The sequence below is a fragment of the Oryx dammah genome, unplaced genomic scaffold, assembly GCF_014754425.2.
Source record: "Oryx dammah isolate SB20612 unplaced genomic scaffold, SCBI_Odam_1.1 HiC_scaffold_10, whole genome shotgun sequence".
NCBI classification, from domain to species: domain Eukaryota; kingdom Metazoa; phylum Chordata; class Mammalia; order Artiodactyla; family Bovidae; genus Oryx; species Oryx dammah.
In genome coordinates, this window is record NW_024070194.1 from 30,936,691 (window position 1) to 30,956,468 (window position 19,778).

Sequence of the window (19,778 nt, forward strand, 5' to 3'; positions counted from 1 at the left end):
CACCACCTCCCTCTTTGCTTTTCTGCCTGGAGCTCTCCCTGTCCGGGTGCACACCACCTCCCATCTACACTTTGAGAACTGGCACCTCTACTGCATCTTGCCTGACCCTCAGTGCTGTATTCTACTCCCATGTGAGCAACTCCCCTGTCTCCGCTCCCACAGCAGCCAGCTTCCACCTGGCACGCCTGTCCCGTCTCTCGACTGGGCGCCCAGGGAGGTTGAGAGGCAGTGTTTACCCTTGACTCCTTGCATGGTTGGCACTGAGGAGGCGCTTACAGAACATTCCACAGCACCAAGTGTCAACTGCCGCAGAAGCTGATGGGTTGATGAGATGAGTTGCTCTGCCAAGCCCTGGTTTGGGAAGAACCCAGGTGGGATCCTCTTTCCGTACTATTTTTCCAGAAGTTAACTGAGAGTAGCCAAGTGTTTGCAGAATGAGATTAGGGAAGAGGATCTGGGACATAGAGACCACAGGAAGACTGGCTGAGGCACCAAATAGCTTTAATGAGCCCAGCACCTTTTCCCCTACTCCCTGTCCTGCCCTCCCCACTCAGTGACCCCTCCTCCAGTTCTGGACAGGTTCAGCCTGCCCAAGCCTCTGGGGCTCTTCAGCTGAAGGTGTTAATTCTTCTGTCCCCTCAGCCGTTCCAGCCGCCTCCGAAGGTCCGGGGGCACCTTGGCCCCAGCTGCCAGCAGCTCTCGAAGTCTCTGTTTGGGAGTCTTGGTGAGGTGAAAATTGCAGGGCACAGGGCCCTCTTCAAAGGTGACCCGGCAGCTCCGTGTCACTGTGTGGTAGCCCTCCGCGCTGGCAGTCACCATGTAGTCCCCTGGGGTCAGCAGGCGCCAATAATCCCCGCCCCATGCTGAGAGAAGTGAAGGGCAAGATCAGCGTCCAGTGGCCCATAGCCTCTGACCTGGTTAATGCCTCCCACACTGCCCCCATCCCCTCCCCCACACACCCACCTGTTGTTACATCATGGTTAATCCCATCTACAGAAATGACAGCATCAGCAATCCCAAGCTCTGTGTCTTTGTCCCTCACAACTCCAGCAATGCCCATGCGCACCTGTGTGGGAAAAGGTTATCAAAATCCCTTTGCTTCCGTGACCAGTTTATTTTCTGGCTCTGTACCCTACAAATTTGATAGAGGTGTTGCATCTACTCTGTTCCTAGGTGACAATACTCTGCTGAAAGTTTCTCCTGACTGAAAAATGGCATCTGGACCAAGACAACTATAAACGCCTGGCAGGAGGGCGTATCTTCGGGCTTTCCGCGAGTTCACTGATTCTCGTTATGGGCTTGTCTTTTAGAATCTTTGGAAACTATACTTACGGAGTCGTTCCAAGGGACATGAGTTCCTGCGGAAAGTGAAGTGTCTATGCCAGGGTACTTCCTGCACTTGCATAATCAGTCTTTTCTGAGAACAGCTCTGGGTCTGCTCCATGGACACTGCCTGGAGTGTAGGCAGGTCTACTCCCACTCTCCAACAATGTCTGACACCACCCTGCTGGCAAACTCTGCTTCCTATCCCGTATCCCTCCAAGGCAGTCTGATGCCAAGTGAGTGTGACCCATGGCACTGGTGAGTCAGAATGGCTCAGCCTGACCTTAGGAGACCTCCCTGTTGGGAGATGCGTCCAACACGGAGAATAGACCAGTCAGCAGTGACTTGGGCAGGCGGGGAGTTGGGGGGAATTCAGATCCGACCTGTTCCAGGTAGGTGAGAAGGGCATCTTTGTTGTTCTCCCACTCCTGGGGCAGCTCGTTCTCATGAGGGAATTTGTCACAGGACAGTTCCACAGTGACCTCAAAGCAGTTGGTGTGTAGGTAGCTGAAGTCATTCATGCCTAGGGGTACCACAGACACTGGAGCTTAGGCAGGCGGGACAGGAGCCCTGCCCTCCTAGCGCCCTCCTCTGGGAGACTCTTCCTGATGACAGCTGCCACTGGCGCTGTATGTGAGAGCAGACTGTCTCACTGCGGCAGGGTCATGGGGATGGGGCTAGAGCTTCCCTGGTGGCTCAGCTGGTAAAGAATCTGCCTGCAACGCAGGAGACCCAGGTTTGATTCCCAGGTCAGGAAGATCCCCTGGAGAAGGGAATGGCAACCCACTCCAGTATTCTTGCCTGGAGAATTTCAAGGACAGAGGAGCCCAGCAGGCTACAGTCCATGGGTTGCACAGAGTCAGACACAACTAAGTGACTAACACTTTCTTTTCACTTTTATGGGAATGGGGTAACCCCACCCTCGGGCACATACTCCCAGGAACTGTGTGCCAGTCAGCCCCGTTGATGATGCTGCCGTACAGGGAGAAGTCCTGGCTGTGGCAGGGTCGTCGATCTGGGTCCTGCATGGCCCGATTAGTGCCCGCATAGACAGTGCTGAGCCAGCGAAACACAGCCTCATCCGGGGTGGGCGTGAGTTCGCGGGCAGCCCACGGAGTCCGAGTCATGTCGAAGGGGTAGGATACCACGAGCTCACCCCCGTGGAGGTTGGCACTTAGCACAAAAGGGATCCGCTGCATCCACTTGATCACTGCCCATGTTTCAGGAGCCACCTGGACAAGGGCAGGTCAGAGGAGTGGGAGACAGAGACAGAGGCCCCCAGGGTGGCCCAGATACTCACCGTGGCGTTGGGCAGAGTGTAGTAAGTGGGCAGCGGCAGGTGATGGTTGGGGACAGTGTCAGGTACCAGCCCTTCATCTTCTGCTTCCCACAGTGGTGTGTTGAGGTCAGCAAAATTGTGGTTAAGATCAATGCCCTGATGGTTCCAGCGGCCCTCTGCCCAGCCCACGAGCTCTGAGCCCTGCCGGGGAGGAAGTCTGTTCAAGCGAAGCAGGCTCCAGGCACCATGGCAGAAGGAGCAGACTGGCCCTCAGGCCAAGTGGCCTACCCGGCGGAAGGCAGTCTCGTAGCCGTCAGGATTCATGGAGGGCAGCAGGTGAATGCGCGTCTCGGTGAGCAGCCGGGTCACTCTCGGGTCCCCTCTCAGGAACTCACGACACAGGAACTGCATTAGAAGCAGGAGCAACTCCCGCCCCAAGGCCTCATTCCCATGCATGCCGGCCACATAGCGCACCTCAGGCTCTCCTGGGAACAAATAGGGGCTTGCAGCTGGCTCGTGCACCTACCCCTCCCTGCTGCTGTGCCCAGCTCTTCCACCCCACCTGCCAGTACCCAGCTCATGCTCTCCGGGCTGGTCCGACATTTCCATCACATACAGCTTCAAGCCCTGGTGGCTCCTCCCGATGCTGTAGATACGGGTGATGTTGGGGCACTGCTCGTTCACTTGCTTCATCAGCTGGGGGGTGAGTGTAGCATGGTGAGGGGCATGGGAGGAGCAGACCCAGGGCTCAGACCACACGAGGCCATGGAAGGACTTCAAAAGTTGGCAAGGGCCCATACGATGGGGGACACCATTGGCGCAGTACAGGAGGGGGCAGCAGCCAAGAAAGGAACGGTCAGAATAAGAGAGGCACCAAAGCAAGGGAAATCGTGGAAGTTTAGGGGTCAAAAAGAGGGTGAGATGGAGGGGGACATGAGGACAATCATAGCAAGTTATGCCCTGGTGGGCAGGAGACCTGAGATGAGCAGATCCTCCCTCCTGGGTCATAGGGGTTACCTTCCTCATGGCTTTATAATCATGATGCCGGAAGTCTAGTGAGTCAGAGGATCCCAGCACGGGAACCTCAGGGAATAGACCATTGGGATCTGGTAGAGGATGAGTTCACAGTAAATGGTGAGTTCCCAGCGGGGGGTGTGCCCTGCCCATCTAACCCTTGTCTTTCTCCCCACCTGAGACTGGGCAGGCCAGGATCTCTGCCCGGAGGCAAGATGCACCTCCCTGGAGCCAAGTCTGGGGCAGCAGGCGAATGAAACGGGCCACCTGGGGCTCAGGCAGGAGATTTAGCACTGGTGTCTCTGGATCCGAATTGGCAGGAAATACCTGAGGGCATCAAGTCCTTTGTAAGGGCCGCTTGAACCCCAGCAGCCTGGCTCAGGCCTGTGAGCTCACTGAAAAACCCACCCTAGTGGGCTCAGCTAGACACTTGCTCGCTGTGTCAAACACAGATCGCTGCCCACATCCTTTGCCAACAGGCAGCCCTAGGCAGTCATCCTTTCCGGTTTAGTCACAGCTCATTAGACCAATATGGCCATGTGACTCGGGAGCAGGCAATCCTGAAGCTGGCCAGGATCCCACACTGTAGCCTGAGGAGATGAGAAGTGATGCAAGGACTGAGGCCCATCGCCAGAAGGGGTGTTCCAGCAGGAAGCTGTGGCATGAGGAAGTATTTGGGAAGGATGCGGGCATGGTCCAAAGCAACCTGGCTCCTGAGGCTATCTGCTGGGTGCCACCCACCCTTTCTCATGGGATGCCAAAGTGAGCACCTGTGTCTTGTCCTCAGAGGAGTCCAAGGGCAGCCCAGCACCCTACAGTGGGCCAGGAGCCCAGCTCCCAGCATAGAGGGCCCCAGCCACCACGGGACTTCTCACCGCATCCATCCCGCTGCTGCGATTCTTACTCCCCCACCAGGTCCGACTGTCATTGCTGAACTGGACTTTGTATGAAGTGACCCAGTCATACCTGGCAGGAAAGGTGGGTAGAGATCACGGGTGGCCCCCAAGCCTCCCACCCCAGTCCTCCTGAGTCTGCCCATAACTTCCCTGGCCTGGAGCTGTCCTGCCTCACCTCCAGATGGAGTTCCTGCCCTGTGTGATAATGCCTGAGAAGCGGGTGGGGTGTCTAGCATCCACCTGAAGCCATGGCTCAGCATCCTGCTCCTCGGCACACCAGGCCCCATCAAAAAGATCACCATCTTCCAGGCCTGACTGTGGGCACGGGACGCAGCAATCAGAACCTGGTAGGCCTTAAGGGAAGGTGGGAGGGGCAGGGAAGAAGGTCCTAGGGGTTGCCTTGCTGACCTGGATGTTGAGCCGTCCTCTGTGTGGTCCAAGACCAAAGGATTGGCTGCTAGATGCGTCGAGCTGGTTATCTGAAACTCGCAGGGACTCCAGGCCCAAAGGGGGACAGTCTGGGACAGGGACAAATCAGTAAGTTGGGACCAGAGAAACAGTGGTCAGAGCAGGTGGAAAGCTGAACCCAAGCTTGCCCGTGTGGCCAAGAGCTACATTAGTTCATGTCCCAGAGACTGCAGGTCTGGGCAAGGCCCTTGGAGTGGTGGTACCTGGTTCTTGCTTCTCAGGGAGGTCAAGGGTCCCTGTAGGGCTGGTGGTCACTGAAGGCCTGGCAGTCACTGGGGGTCTGGGGCGAGTTAGCTTCTTTCGCTTCTTCATGACGATCTTTTTCTTCTTGATGACTCGAATCCGGACATGCTGTTCTGAAGTCCCTGGAGACCAAAGAGGCAGAGCAGCAGGGAAGGAAAGGATGGCAGGAAACCTCAAACGGAGCGGTCTACCACCCCAAGAAAACCTGCAAGTCCACAGGAGGCCCCACCACACGTATCCAAGCACCTTAGCATGGACTTTAAGGCCCTCAGTCTGACCCCAGCCTACTGTTCCAGGCACTTCATTGATTCCTTCTCCCCTCTGGTGTGACTACTTGCTTGGCCCTCACCAATAGAGGGCTACACTGCCCCTAGGAACTACTTGCTTGCTCCAAAGAGCTGAAGTTGGTTCTTTAACTCCTTCTTTTCCTGCCTGTCCCCTTCCCTATCATATATCCACCACCTTTGACTTTATTTTCGAATTCCCATTCTTTCTTCACATCTCAGTCCAGATGCACTTCAGGGACCCTTCCTTAGCTCCAGGCTCAGTCTCATGCCCCCAAAGCCTCTGTGCCACTTCCATCGCTGTGCTGAGAGGACCTGTCCTCAAACCCATGTCTGTCCAGGTTTTCAGGCTTTCCAGAGTTGGACCCCTGCCCTTCAGTATAAAGCATTCATTGCACAGGGCAGATGCCACTGGTTCCCCACTGAGATCCACAGCTGCCCTCCCCACACACACACACACACTATACATAACTGTCAGGGATTGGTACCTTTGCACATACGGTTTCCCTCTTGGCTGCTCTCCTCTTCAGCTCTTCCTAATTCAGAGCTACCTTTCAGAACCAGTTCCACCTGCCTCTCCCAAGAAGCCCTCCGAGGCTGCCAATCCCCGTGCTTTCCTCCTCTCTATTGCCACATCTGAGAAGCTGAGAAGTCCGGCAGCCTTCCCGGTCCCCACCCCAGGCAGAGCCGCGTCCCTCCAGGGAACCTGGCAGAGAGCCCTTCCTCCCTTCCCCTGTTCTTTCCTTTCAGCCGCTGGCTCAAGCCCACAGTCTTGCTCTGCATCCTCCTCGGTGTCTTTGCACTTCTCTCTACCCTCCTCCTGGCTCTAGCCTCAGTTTCCCCATCCGAGAAATAAGACGGTTGGGGCTGGAAGAGGCAGCATCCCACTGGCTCCTATCCCAGGACTGCTGACTTGGTCTGGCCGGGAACTAGGGCTGCTGAGTCAGCAGCCATTGTACCGTGCAGGGAGTGTGTGCGCGTGGGGCAGGGTCGCCACCCAGGCGCTAGGCAGAGTGCGGCGTGTGTGGCGTGTGTGAGGTGTGTGCGCGCGTGCTGGGGAGGGGTCGCCACACGGGGGTCGGAAGAGTGGGACAACCGATTAGCGGGAGAAGCGGGCCGTGGGTAGGACGGAAGCTCACCGTTCTCCTTCCCCGCGGACGGCTGAGCCGGGCGGCTACGGGGGGTCGGGACCGGGCCCTTGGTGGTCGCGGGCGACGCCAGGCCTAGCACGGAGGTGCTGGGCGCCTCTAGACCCACCTCGACGGCAGGCGCGAAGGCGGCCAAGGCGAGCAGGAGACCCCACATGGCGGGGTCCAGGGCGCGGACTCACTGGGCTCGCGGCGGCCGGTGGGCTTGCCTCTTCCTGCTGGGGCTCCGGAGCCCCCCGCCCCTTCCTGCCGCCGCTGCACGCCCGCCCGCAGCCCGCTCTTTGGCCTCGGACCCGGGAGCCGAGGGGTTAGGAGGGGAGGGGAGGGGAAGGGAGGGACGGAAGGGAGGAGGAAGGGGAGGGCCCAGGCCGGCCGCCCCGGGTCTCCGCACCCACCGACCCTGCCCTCATCTCCACTCCCCCCGCCCCCCCGCATCCCCCTCGAGCTCCCGCCTCGCTCGGGCTCAGCCCTTTACCGTCGCAAAGGCCCCAGGCACCCTGGATTCCACTCAGTCCTGTGAGCCCGTCCCACAGTGGACACCTACTGTGTACCATGCCCGGCGCCGGGCACTTTACCCGTGGCCTACAATCAAACCTTGTCTCACAAACTGGTAAACTGAGGCTTAGAACGGCTAACTGACAGTCTAGGTAGCAAAGCCAAGAACTTTGGGGCGGAAACTACAACCCGGGAGGGAAATCTGTCCAGAGCCAGAACCCCCTGCCAGGAAGGTTGGGACGGAAAGAAGGCTGAGGGGAAACTGAGGCGGAGGCAGGGTTACGGGGTGGGGGAGGGCTGGAATCTTTCTGAAGGACACCGAGGGGCCCCGCCAGAGGCGATGCTTCCCATCCCCCACCCCGGCGCCCCGCCTCTCTTCTCTTCTCGTTTCCCTAGCCTCCCCTCCTCCGGCTGCCACGTTCCGGGGTTACATAACCCGAGTAGAGGAGACCGAGTCGATACCCGGCGGGCTGAGGCCGGGGGAGGCCGGGGAGGGCGACACTTGATGCGCGCGTCCCGCCCCAAGCTTTTCTGGGAGCCCGCAGCCCTGAGTCTCTGTATTCGGGACCACCTCGGATCCCGGGATTCCAGAACGTAGAACCCTCCGCATGCTTCTCCGAGGCCCCCTTTGGCTCCCCATTCCAGGGTCGCCTCCCCAGCAGGAAGGAATTCGTTCTCTGTGCGCCTCTGGCCGGTGCTTTGCCATTGCAAAGATCCTGCCAGGGAGACACTGCCATCCCCAAGTAAGATGCAGTGCCCGGAGGTGACCGGGAATCCTCTAGAGTGTGGTAGGATATGGGCTGTGGGGGATGTTGGGAGGGAGGGGCTTGAGCAACTGTTTTCTGCAAGATCACTACCCGTATGAACAATTTGAATTACCCCATCGGCGTGTCAGCACCCGTCTCCCCCGGATCTCTGAAAAGAAATATGCGCTCCCGGAACTGAGTACTCACCCTCAGTAACAACCCCCAGTCTCGTAGATGCAAGTCCTGGAGCTCCTGGATGTTTGTGGTCCACCCTATGCGCTCTGGGTGGAGAACTTCTGAAAGGGAGTATGGGACTGGGCCCCCATGGGTCCTGCTCCAGCCTTAGAGCACCCGGCCTGGATGCCACTGCTGGGTACCAGGCACCAGAGGAGGATTTAGGAAAATTCAAGGAAAGCGTGCCAAACCTGAGGGGAAGCACCCGGCCAAGTCAGCGGCAGAAAGACGATACTGCGGCCCCAGGCCTCGTGGAGGTGGGAGGCCAGGAGAGACTCTGGTGGAGCTAGAAGGAGGTCTGTGCAGGTCTTGAGGCCTGCTCCACGTCCGGCCATAGCCCAGTCTGGCCCTTCCCTGGCTCTGCTCCACCCTCATCCAAGTTTCACAGAGGGGTGCCAGGGGGTCGAGGCAGAACCTGGGAGGACAGGTCAGCCTCCTAAGGCTCCCACGGCCTCCAAGCCCTTACCCACACAGCAGCCAAATCGTCCTAGTGAGCTCACCTTCCAGCGGTTCCTGAAAAGACTCTTCCCCAACCACACCATTCTCACCTCATTTCCCTGTGTTTTCCCCCAGCTCATATCTTTGCAGCCACACAGGCATCCTAGCTGTTCATGGAAGGCACAAGACCCATCCAGCTTCAGGGCCTTTGCACTGGATCACCAAGTTTGCATCCTTTACCCATCATTCAGATGGCTTTTCTTTTTATTTATTTTTGATTGCTCTGAGTCTTTGTTGCTGCACAAGGGCTTTCTCTAGTTGCAGTAGAAGGGGGCTACTTTTCATTGCAATGCTGGGGCTTCTCATTTTGGTGGCTTCTCTTTTTGCAGAGCACAGACTCTAGGCACTTGGGGCTCAGTAGTTTCTGCTCCAGGGCTCCCAGTAGTTGTGGTGCACAGGTTTAGCTGCTCCTAGCATGTGGAATCTTCCCAGACCAGGGATCAAACCCCTGTCTCCTGCCTTGGCAGGCAAATTCTTCACCACTGAGCCACCAGGGAAGCCCCCAGATGACTTTTCAATGTCACTCTCTTTCCTGACCATTCTGACAAAAGTAACCTCCATCCTTCACATGTAAACAGCAGTCTGGAGTCCCATTTGGGAAAAGGTCCGGGCAGTGGGGCCACTCCATGAGTGAGATTGAAAATTGCAGTTTCAGCGGTTCCCACTTATAATCCTGGGCTGCAAACTGAGTTGGCGCACAAAAATGCAATTCTGGTTTTACTTGAACATTTTTACCAAGCCATTTATCTTGTGAGTCCTGGGATTTTGTTAAACCCTAGGTGCACTTGGCCAGGCCTCCAGAGCTCAGGAATTCCAAGACTCGCTCCTTTTCTTATCTAATATACTGCCTGACTAGCTGTTGGCTGTGGGCTAGTCACAGGCTAGCACGGAATCCTGGCAGTGTCCAGACAGGTTAGAAGCAGGTCAGAGGCGTGCTCTCCTGCTTCTGAATCCTGAACAAGACTTCTGCCATTTTAGTTTCCCTAACAGTTGTCCTCAGGATTGTTTAGGCTGAAGAGCATAGAAATAAGAGAAAATAAGACAAGCAGTCTTGCTAATTCTATAGGTCAAATAACAATTCCAAAGGGTCTAAAGAAATAAGATAAAGATACAAGCAAGAGGTTAAACTGCAGAAAACCATTTCTGAGCAGTAAGGGATGTAGTAAAGAAAAAGTCCCACCATGAGTGAGAAATATATTTTTGTACATTAACTCCTATATCCATTAACTTATCAGCAGTAATATTTAGCTTGGTGCAAAACTAATTGCAGTTTCAGACTGTGAATTTCAAATTCATTATAACTAGGGTCAAACACATTTTTAGTAATCAAAAAAGGAACCATTACAATCAACACGTTTGCCAATGAGAAATAAGTTTGTTTATCCCTGTACCATAAAAATGTATGCTTCAGGATTTGATGAACTCTTGAAAAGCATTTTCTGCATCCTGCTGGTTGTGGAAGGATTTTTCCTGCAAAAAGTTGTTGAAATGCTCGAAGTAGTAGTAGTCAGTTGGTAAGACGTAGGTGAACATGGTGAATAAGGTAAAACTTCGTAGCCCAATTCATTCAACTTTTGGAGCGTTGGTTGTGCAACATGCAATCGGGCTGGGTTGTGGATAAGAATTGGACCCTTTCTGTTGACCAATACTAGCTTCAGGCATTGCAGTTTTCGGTGCAGCTCAATTTGCTGAGCATACTTCTCAGATGTAATGGTTTTGCCAAGATTCAGAAAACTGAAGTGGATCAGACGGGCAGCAGACCATCGAACAGTGACCATGACCTTTTTTTGGTGACACTTTGGCTTTAGGAAGTGCTTTTTCAGCTTCATGGGAAATAGATGGGGAAACAGTGGAAACAGTGTCAGACTTTATTTTTGGGGGCTCCAAAATCACTGCAGATGGTGACTGCAGCCATGAAATTAAAAGACGCTTACTCCTTGGAAGAAAAGTTATGACCAACCTAGATGGCATATTGAAAAGCAGAGACATTACTTTGCCGACTAAGGTCCATCTAGTCAAGGCGATGGTTTTTCCAGTGGTCACGTATGGATGTGAGAGTTGAACTGTGAAGAAAGCTGAGCGCCGAACAATTGATGCTTTTGAACTGTGGTGTTGGAGAAGACTCTTGAGAGTCCCTTGGACTGCAAGGAGATCCAACCAGTCCATCCTAAAGGAGATCAACCCTGGGATTTCTTTGGAGGGAATGATGCTAAAGCTGAAACTCCAGTACTTTGGCCACCTCATGGGAAGAGTTGACTCATTGGAAAAGACTCTGATGCTGGGAGGGATTGGGGGCAGGAGGAGAAGGGGATGACAGAGGATGAGATGGCTGGATGACATCACTGACTCGATGGACGTGAGTCTGAGTGAACTCCAGGAGTTGGTGCTGGACAGGGAGGCCTGGCGTGCTGTGATTCATGGGGTTAGAAAGAGTCGGACACGACTGAGCGACTGAACTGAACTGAACTGAACTGAACTTGAATCTTGTTCTCGGTCCAGCCACTGAGTTGGTCATTGCTAGTTGTTGTATAAAATCCACTTTTCATCACATCTCACAATTTGATTGAGAAATGGTTCGTTGTTGTTACATAAAATAAAAGAAGACAACACTTTAAAATGACATTAAAAAAAAATCTTTGGTCAGCTCATAAGTTCAGTTCAGTTCAGTTGCTCAGTCGTGTCCAACTCTTTGCAACCCCATGAATTGCAGCACGCCAGGCCTCCCTGTCATCACCAACTCCTGGAGTTCACTCAGACTCACATCCATCCATCAGTGATGCCATCCAGCCATCTCATCCTCTGTCGCCCTCTTCTCCTCCTGCCCCCAATCCCTCCCAGCATCAGGGTCTTTTCCAATGAGTCAACTCTTCCCATGAGGTGGCCAAAGTACTGGAGTTTCAGCTTTAGCATCATTCCCGCCAAAGAAATCCCAGGGCTGATCTCCTTCAGAATGGACTGGTTGGATCTCCTTGCAGTCCAAGGGACTCTCAAGAGTCTTCTCCAACACCACAGTTCAAAAGCATCAATCCTTCGGTGCTCAGCCTTCTTCACAGTCCAACTCTCACATCCATACATGACTACTGGAAAAACCATAGTCTTGACTAGACGGACCTTAGTCGGCAAAGTAATGTCTCTGCTTTTCAATATACTATCTAGGTTGGTCATAACTTTTCTTCCAAGGAGTAAGCGTCTTTTAATTTCATGGCTGCAATCACCATCTGCAGTTATTTTGGAGCCCATAAAAATAAAGTCTGACACTGTTTCCACTGTTTCCCCATCTATTTCCCATGAAGTGATGGGACGGGATGCCATGATCTTCATTTTCTGAATGATGAGCTTTAGGCCAACTTTTTCACTCTCCTCTTTCACTTTCATCAAGAGGCTTTTTAGTTCCTCTTCACTTTCTGCCATAAGGGTGGTGTCATCTGCATATCTGAGGTGATTGATATTTCTCCCGGCAATCTTGATTCCAGCTTGTGCTTCTTCCAGCCCAGTGTTTCTCATGATGTACTCTGCATAGAAGTTAAATAAGCAGGGTGACAACATATAGCCTTGACGTACTCCTTTTCCTAATTGGAACCAGTCTGTTGTTCCATGTCCAGTTCTAACTGTTGCTTCCTGACCTGCATACAGATTTCTCAAGAGGCAGGTTAGGTGGTCTGGTATTTCCATCTCTTTCAGAATTTTCCAGTTTATTGTGATCCACACAGTCAAAGGCTTTGGCATAGTCAATAAAGCAGAAATAGATGTTTTTCTGGAACTCTCTTGCTTTTTCCATGATCCAGCGGATGTTGGCAATTTGATCTCTGGTTCCTCTGCCTTTTCTAAAACCAGCTTGAACATCAGGAAGTTCACGGTTCACGTATTGCTGAAGCCTGGCTTGGAGAATTTTGAGCATTACTTTACTAGCATGTGAGATGAGTGCAATTGTGTGGTAGCATTCTTTGGCATTGCCTTTCTTTGGGATTGGAATGAAAACTGACCTTTTCCAGTCCTGTGGCCACTGCTGAGTTTTCCACATTTGCTGGCATATTGAGTGCAGCACTTTCACAGCATCATCTTTCAGGATTTGAAACAGCTCAACTGGAATTCCATCACCTCCACTAGCTTTGTTCACAGTGATGCTTTCTAAGGTCCACTTGACTTCACATTCCAGGACTTCTGGCTCTAGATTAGTGAACACATCATCATGATTATCTGGGTCGTGAAGATCTTTTTTGTACAGTTCTTCTGTGTATTCTTGCCACCTCTTCTTAATATCTGCTGCTTCTGTTAGGTCCAGACCATTTCTGTCCTTTATCGAGCCCGTCTTTGCATAAAATGTTCCCTTGGTATCTCTCATTTTTCTTGAAGAGATCTCTAGTCTTTCCCATTCTGTTCTTTTTCTCTATTTCTTTGCATTAATCACTGAAGAAGGCTTTCTTATAGGTACCCACTTACTGAGCTTTTTCACCTTTTCAACTTGCTTCAAATGCCAAATTACCTTAGAATGGTTGTCGTTGAGTTCTTTGGCAACTTCTGTAGTTTTAAGAGGATCAGTTTTGACGATTGCTCTAACTTGGTCGTCGTCAGTTTCCAATGGCTGGCCACTACACTCCTCATCTTCAAGGATCTTGTCTCCTTTGCAAAACTTCTTGAACCACCACTGCACTGTATGTTTGTTAGCAGTTCCTGGGCCAAATGCACTGTTGATGTTGCAAATTGTTTCTGCTGCCTTACAACCCATTTTGAACTCAAATAAGAAAATAACTTGAATTTGCTTTTTGTCTAACGTCATTTCCATAGTCTAAAATAAATATAAAATAATGGGCAGAGGAGCCTGGTAGGCTGCAGTCCATGGGGTCGCTGAGAGTCGGGCACGACTGAGCGACTTCACTTTCACTTTTCACTTTCATGCACTGGAGAAGGAAATGGCAACCCACTCCAGTGTTCTTGCCTGGAGACTCCCAAGGATGGGGGAGCCTTGTGGGTTGCTGTCTATGGGGTCACACAGAGTTGGACACAACTAAAGCGACTTAGCAGCAGCAAGTCATTAGCAAAAAAACATAAAGTGGGGAATGCATATTAAAATGATGTAAAACATAACCATATTTATTTAAGAATGTATTCCAACATCAAACAACAAATTTCAACAATGTAAAATTGCAATTACTTTTGTACCAAATGACACCTTCTATCAAGGTACAATTACATTTTTCTATGAAATTTTGTAATACTTTGGTTCCTTGCAAAAATTTAAGCAGGGGTTCTAAGGAGAAGCTAGTATTAGAAACAAAGTAGGAAATAGCATTTGAGTCAACAACACCTGAGTTTTCATGGCAGGGGGCGGGAAATAATAGATGGTCCCCTTCCAGTACAAATAATCAACATGTGTTAGAAATCCAGAGAAAGGGGTTCCTAACTGATATATAGAGATAGTGTTTTTACATCATCAGTCACAATACATGCTAATTGAGGGGCTCTTTCAATAAACATATTGTAGGTTTTAGGGAAAACAGTCCATTCACAATAGCTGATGAAGTTCTCCAATAAGCAGGGTTCCCCAGATTCGAGAAGTTGGTGCAAATAGCAGTCCCTTGTCAGCCTTCTCATAACCTATCAGTAAGTGGTTGTGACTATTAAAGTAACACATGAAATTGGCACACAATGCTTGTGTTCAAGGCTTGAGCTATTTCTTTACCAGTGCTGTGTAATCTAGCAGACAGATAAATCTTGTCCATACAGAGGCAAAGTTAAGAAAGAACGGGCCTTGTTTACTGGGCAGGCAAAGTTATCCTGAGTTCAGGTCTGGCTTAGGTTTCTCCAACTGAAGATTCCCCAGTTGATTTCTTCATATTTTTTCTTTTAATTGTAACATATCCTTGAAGATTGAGGAGTGAATGACAATCCACATTACAGTCAGGCTTCCAAGAATAATCTATTCATGAGAATAACAGTGGGTTAATGGCACATATTTCCATCTTTCCTGTCTGGGGATCGTCACTAATACAGTATGATCCTTCCCCTGTGCAATCACATCAACAGGTGTGGGAGGACCTCTAGGCTGCTTCACCAAGACTTTAGTTCCAATTGCATTTGTTTCATTTGTGGGTCTAAACTCTCCATCACTTCTGTTAATAAAGTGGGAGGTTCTCCTTTTTGTACTTTGCCAATTACACATGAAAGAGCTTCCCTGGTGGTTCATCAGTAAAGAGTCCACCTGAAATACAGGAGATGCAGTTCGATCGCTGAGTCAGGAGGATCCCCTGGAGGAGGAAATGGCAACCAATGCATTATTCTCACCTGGGAAATCCCATGGACAGAGGAGCTACAGTCCATGAGGTCCCCAAAGAGTCAGACACAACTTAGCGATGAAACAACAACAGAATGGAAGAACCAGCAATTGGGCAATTTGATCATGTAGATAAATAAATAGATCATCCTTTCCCTCATTTTGTAGAATTACTCGGATTTCTTCTTGGTAGTCTGGGTCTATCATTCCCCCACGGACGCAGATCCCTTTTAACGCTAACCTGGAGCGTTCTTTGATTAACCCAAAGTGTCCAGGAGGCATTTTAATTCCAATGCTAGTTGAAATAACACAAATCAATCTTTTAGTAAGTCTGTGTTCAAATATAGAATACAAACCCAGTCTAGCAGCCTCAGGAGTAGCTCAGAAAGAAACTAATACTCCTGGGCCAATTTCCCAATACTCAGTTTTTTGGGGGCTGGAAGTCTATTTTATACATCTGTAACTTGGAATAGTCGTTCTCATCAAAGGAGTTTCTGATTCTCCTGGATGTTTATTATTTAAAATATTGAGGGAAATATTCAAGCTAGTCCTCCAATTTTTATAACAGCCCTCTCCAAGTTTAATTAATTGCTGTTTAACCAAACCATTCATTCTTTCAATCAAACCAGCTGCTTGAGGATAATAATATGAAAGATCCATTATATATTATGTTCCTGTGAAAGCTCTTGTATTAATTTACCTTTAAAACATGACCCATTGTCACTCTGAATTTGAAGTAGGATGCCATAATATAAATTACCTCCAATATTTCGATAGCATTAGTCTGATTGGCTTTGCTGAAGAGAATGACCAGTAAACATCCAGAATAGGTGTCCACAGCAGTACACGCATATTGGCATCCTTTATCTAGAATTAATGGACCAATATAATCTATTTCCATATTTGCCCAGGCTTCTTGTCAAGTGCCAATTGTCCTTCGACAAATTGTGTCAAGTTTCTATGATTGATATGTTGACAAACTGGACATTGTGAAATGACAGATTTAATGAGATCCATAGTTAAGGAAGTACCTGTATCCTGAGCCCACCTGTATGTTGCTTTTTCTTCCAGATGGCCACATTTTCTGGTGTGCCCACAAAGTCAAACCTTTTAAGTCACTGGAGTCTGGATCAACTTCTACTGCTTGGATTCAGGTTTGTTCCTCTGTAATAGAGTCATACCATTGTTCCGTAGAATTTGGAACACTGTGAGCATATACATGAAAGACTGAAACATTAATAATTTGAACAATTTCCCAAATGTCAAACCATAATTCCTTTCCCCATAGCTCTTTGGAGTGAATTTGCCAGTTATTCCTTACCCTTGTGCATGGGTGCTAAGTTGCTTCAGTCATGTCTAACTCTTTGTGACCCCATGTACTGTAGCCCACCAGGCTCCTCTGTCCATGGAATTCTTCAGACAACAGTAGTGGAGCGGGTTGCTAAGCCCTCCTCCAGGGGATCTTCCCAATCCAGGGATTGAACCCACATCTCTTACTTCTCTTGCATTGGCAGTGTGGTTCTTTACCACCTAGGAAGCCGCCCCATTTTTTACCTATAGGGAAAGCCAGGTGGCCAATCCATTGATTGACCAAGAATCTGTGTGCCTATGGCACTCATTCCCTTGCTTAAATACCTGATACACCGCATATAACTCAGCAAATTGGCTACCTTTACCTTCCTCAGAGTTGTCAGTGATTTAGTAGTGACGGGATTATGTGCCACCACTTTCTAATAGTGAATGGATCCTATGTATTTGGCTGATCCATCAGTGAAACATGCATGCTGTTTTTCTAGTGCAGCTAAAGAGTCAAAAGTTTGTGTTATTGTTTAGTTGCTAAGTCATGTCTGATTCTTTTGCGACACCATAGACTGTAGCCAGTCAGGCTCCCCTGTCCATGGGATTTCCCAGACAAGAATACTGGAGTGGGTTGCCATTTCCTTCTCCAGGGGATCTTCCCCACCCAAGGACTGAACCTGCACCTCCTGCATTGCAGGCAGATTCTTTTCTGCTGAGCCACCAGTGAAGAGTCCAAGGGCTTTCTCCATTTTACAGGCAACTCAGTTATCTCAGGCCTAACTATAGCTTTTAATAGGAATTTTGGAAATCTTTAGTAGGAACTTCAGAAATCTTTTCATTTAAGGCAGCAACCTCATATGGCCAGGTTTGGCTTGGTCCTGAATGAACCATTTCATTTCATTATGCTGGATTCCTGAGCTTGCCCAATCCTGTGGGTTTTGGGTGAACTTTGTACCCATAACATGACTGGCACTTGAGGTCTTAATATTACAGTATGATTCATAGTCAATTATTCCATATCAATCAAAGCCCAATAACAGACCAATAACTGTTTTTCAAAGGTAGTGTTATTTCTCCCAGCCTCTGGAAATTTCCTACTTCAGAAGCCCAAAGGTACTCTTTTGTCTTGCTGTTTTTGCTATAAGCTTCAATTAGCATATAGTTCATTGATATATACATGTAATTTTATGTCCCTTTATCGTAGCTCATGGAGTATCCGATAATAAAACTAGAATTTAATGTTCAGTGTAACATAAAATTTGTGTGTGTGAGAGAGAAAGAGGGTATTAACTCTGTAGCCTGGGGAGGCTTTATCCCATCAAATAAAAAATGAGGTTTGTCAGGGAACCGAAAAAAACCAAGAGGCTATCTTGGATTTCCGTAGCCACAACTGTCTGATTTATAGCTATTGTTTACCCATTTTAAATTCCTTGATTTAGGAGTAGACTGTTGCCCTGTTCTAAGGACATCAGGATAGCAAAAGTCTGACAATGAGGGGTAAATTTGTTTTTGTAGAAGCAGAATGAGCCTTATCTACGTGTGTCACAATCTTCATAGATTATTGTGAAATAATATTTACTTTGCCAAGTAACAAAATATTTTAAAAACAAATATAAATCACTTAAGGGCAAAGAAATTCACATAATCTGTTATCAAAAGCCACAGTCCAAGAAAACTTTTTTCTCTTAACATAGAGAACCAAATTCCAGTCTGATACAAACTTACTGTTAATAACAATTTTTGTTTATCTAGTTAATTTTAGTTTAATCTTAGAAAGTCCTTTCTGTAAATCTTGAAGAGGTAGTATTTTTGCAAAGACATCAGAATGAAACCATAGTTCTCTCTAATCACAAAAAGGCTTAAAAAGACAGGTTTAAAATCTGATTACAATTCAATCGGCAAAGTAACTTGGTTACTGCTGTGACACGTAACACTTTAAGATAGTAACTAAAATTATGACTGATAATATTTTACCAGGACATATCAGATCTTTCTGAATTCTGTATAATTTCTAGAATATCTGTATTAGTAAGATTTACCATACAAAATAACCTAAGAAGATTTTTGACAGCACTTATTTGACAGAACTTCTCATGTACCTATAATATAATGAACCTAACTAGTTTAATATCTTTCTTTGGGATGCCTCAGGGGCCTTCTGAAGCACCCTCAAAGTTAGCTAGAAGTCAAAAGAACTTCATTAGTATTTGATCTTAGGAAGTTTTGTCAAAAATATCAAAGAGGTTAGAACACTCAGTCAGATAAGATCAGAGATCACTATGAAACAATAGTTATTCACTCAGCCGAAGTAATAATAAAAGATTTCAAAAGCAAATACAGAACAAATCACTTAAGAGGTAAAGAAACTTAAAATCTGTCATCAAAAGACAGTTCAACATCCCAAGAAAACTTGTACCATGCGTAGATTCTTTTCTTGGGGTCCACTTTCCACAAATCCTTATCACTTTCTATAGTAAACACTTTATTCTCCCATTCAAAAACAGACACCTGAAAGTCAGACCTATTAATTTTTCCTTTCACAAAATGCACTTCCATTCCTCATAACTTATCCCACTTTCCCTAAGCAACCATGAACTGTCCTTTATATTAGCATTCTGTAGGTTGGTGAACATAAATATCAGTGATAATTTCTAAAAATTTTTGTTTTTCTTAGAGAACAACTCAGGATGGTACCAAACATATTCATTAATACTTCTAAACCCTTTACTTCTCTGTAAAAGAGAAAGCCAGTGTTTAGTAATTACTGTTTTAGCGTATTATTTCATTTGGAAATGGCCTAATTATTCAAACTTCTATCATTTAACTTAATTTAGCACAGCCCTAGAATTCAAGTTATCAAAACCTGGAGAAACTATCTTAGGTAGACATTCCTAAAGCATAATTATTCTTAATAGAGTTTATCTAAAAGCTCTTATCTCATTTAGATTTTCTTTCCTTAAAAGTTTATTCACATCAAGTTACTTTGTAAAATGGACTCAGTGTCTGGCCCAACTGTGGAATATGATGTTGCCAGAAGCCAAATAGCCCTATAAATTTTGAGCCTCCCTTTTTGTCTAGAGAGTTTTAAATTCCATTATCTTTTGTTTAGCCTTATGTAAAATCTCTCTATATTATTTAGCCTATTGTATTTCCCAAAACTTTATAGTCTGGGCTGGTCCCTGAAATTTGGAGGGATCAATCTCCAATCCCAAGTGTTGGGGTCCCAATCTACCCCTGCGTTAGCTATTATCAAATGAACTCTCTTTTTGTTAACTTTGCTGCACCTCTTTCAATATTGAGCTTGTGCAAACTTTACAGTGACTTTTTCGGCTACCAACTGGAAAGTGGAGACTTGGTCAGCTAAAATGTAGCTTTGACTTTGTAACACGGATAATTGTCCTTGCAAATCACATAATTCTTTAATTGTGACTCTCTTCAACCAGTTTTAATTTGGTTTCCTGTACCTTGTGGTAAGCAGAGAGGAGGATTCAGCCTCTCTGACCCAGTGAGGTCCATTCTTGTCCTTTCTCAACTGGCACAAGCCAAACTGGCACAAACATTCAATAACTTCAAAAGATTC

General features: G+C 48.2%; 1 protein-coding gene across 1 annotated transcript; it reads right to left on the reverse strand.

Annotated features, from left to right (window-relative positions):
- Nucleotides 1-484: 484 nt before the first annotated feature.
- On the reverse strand, nucleotides 485-6,945 carry CPXM1 (carboxypeptidase X, M14 family member 1). The gene is made up of 14 exons (XM_040247796.1): nucleotides 6,647-6,945; nucleotides 5,184-5,345; nucleotides 4,921-5,030; nucleotides 4,688-4,827; nucleotides 4,492-4,582; nucleotides 3,793-3,943; nucleotides 3,620-3,708; nucleotides 3,175-3,298; nucleotides 2,891-3,087; nucleotides 2,624-2,803; nucleotides 2,258-2,555; nucleotides 1,707-1,846; nucleotides 964-1,066; nucleotides 485-863 (listed from the first exon to the last, which is right to left on the reverse strand). The coding sequence occupies exons 1-14, from the start codon at nucleotides 6,810-6,812 to the stop codon at nucleotides 622-624; spliced, it is 2,193 nt and encodes a 730-aa protein (XP_040103730.1). The 5' UTR covers nucleotides 6,813-6,945; the 3' UTR covers nucleotides 485-621.
- Between the last annotated feature and the right edge of the window lie 12,833 nt (nucleotides 6,946-19,778).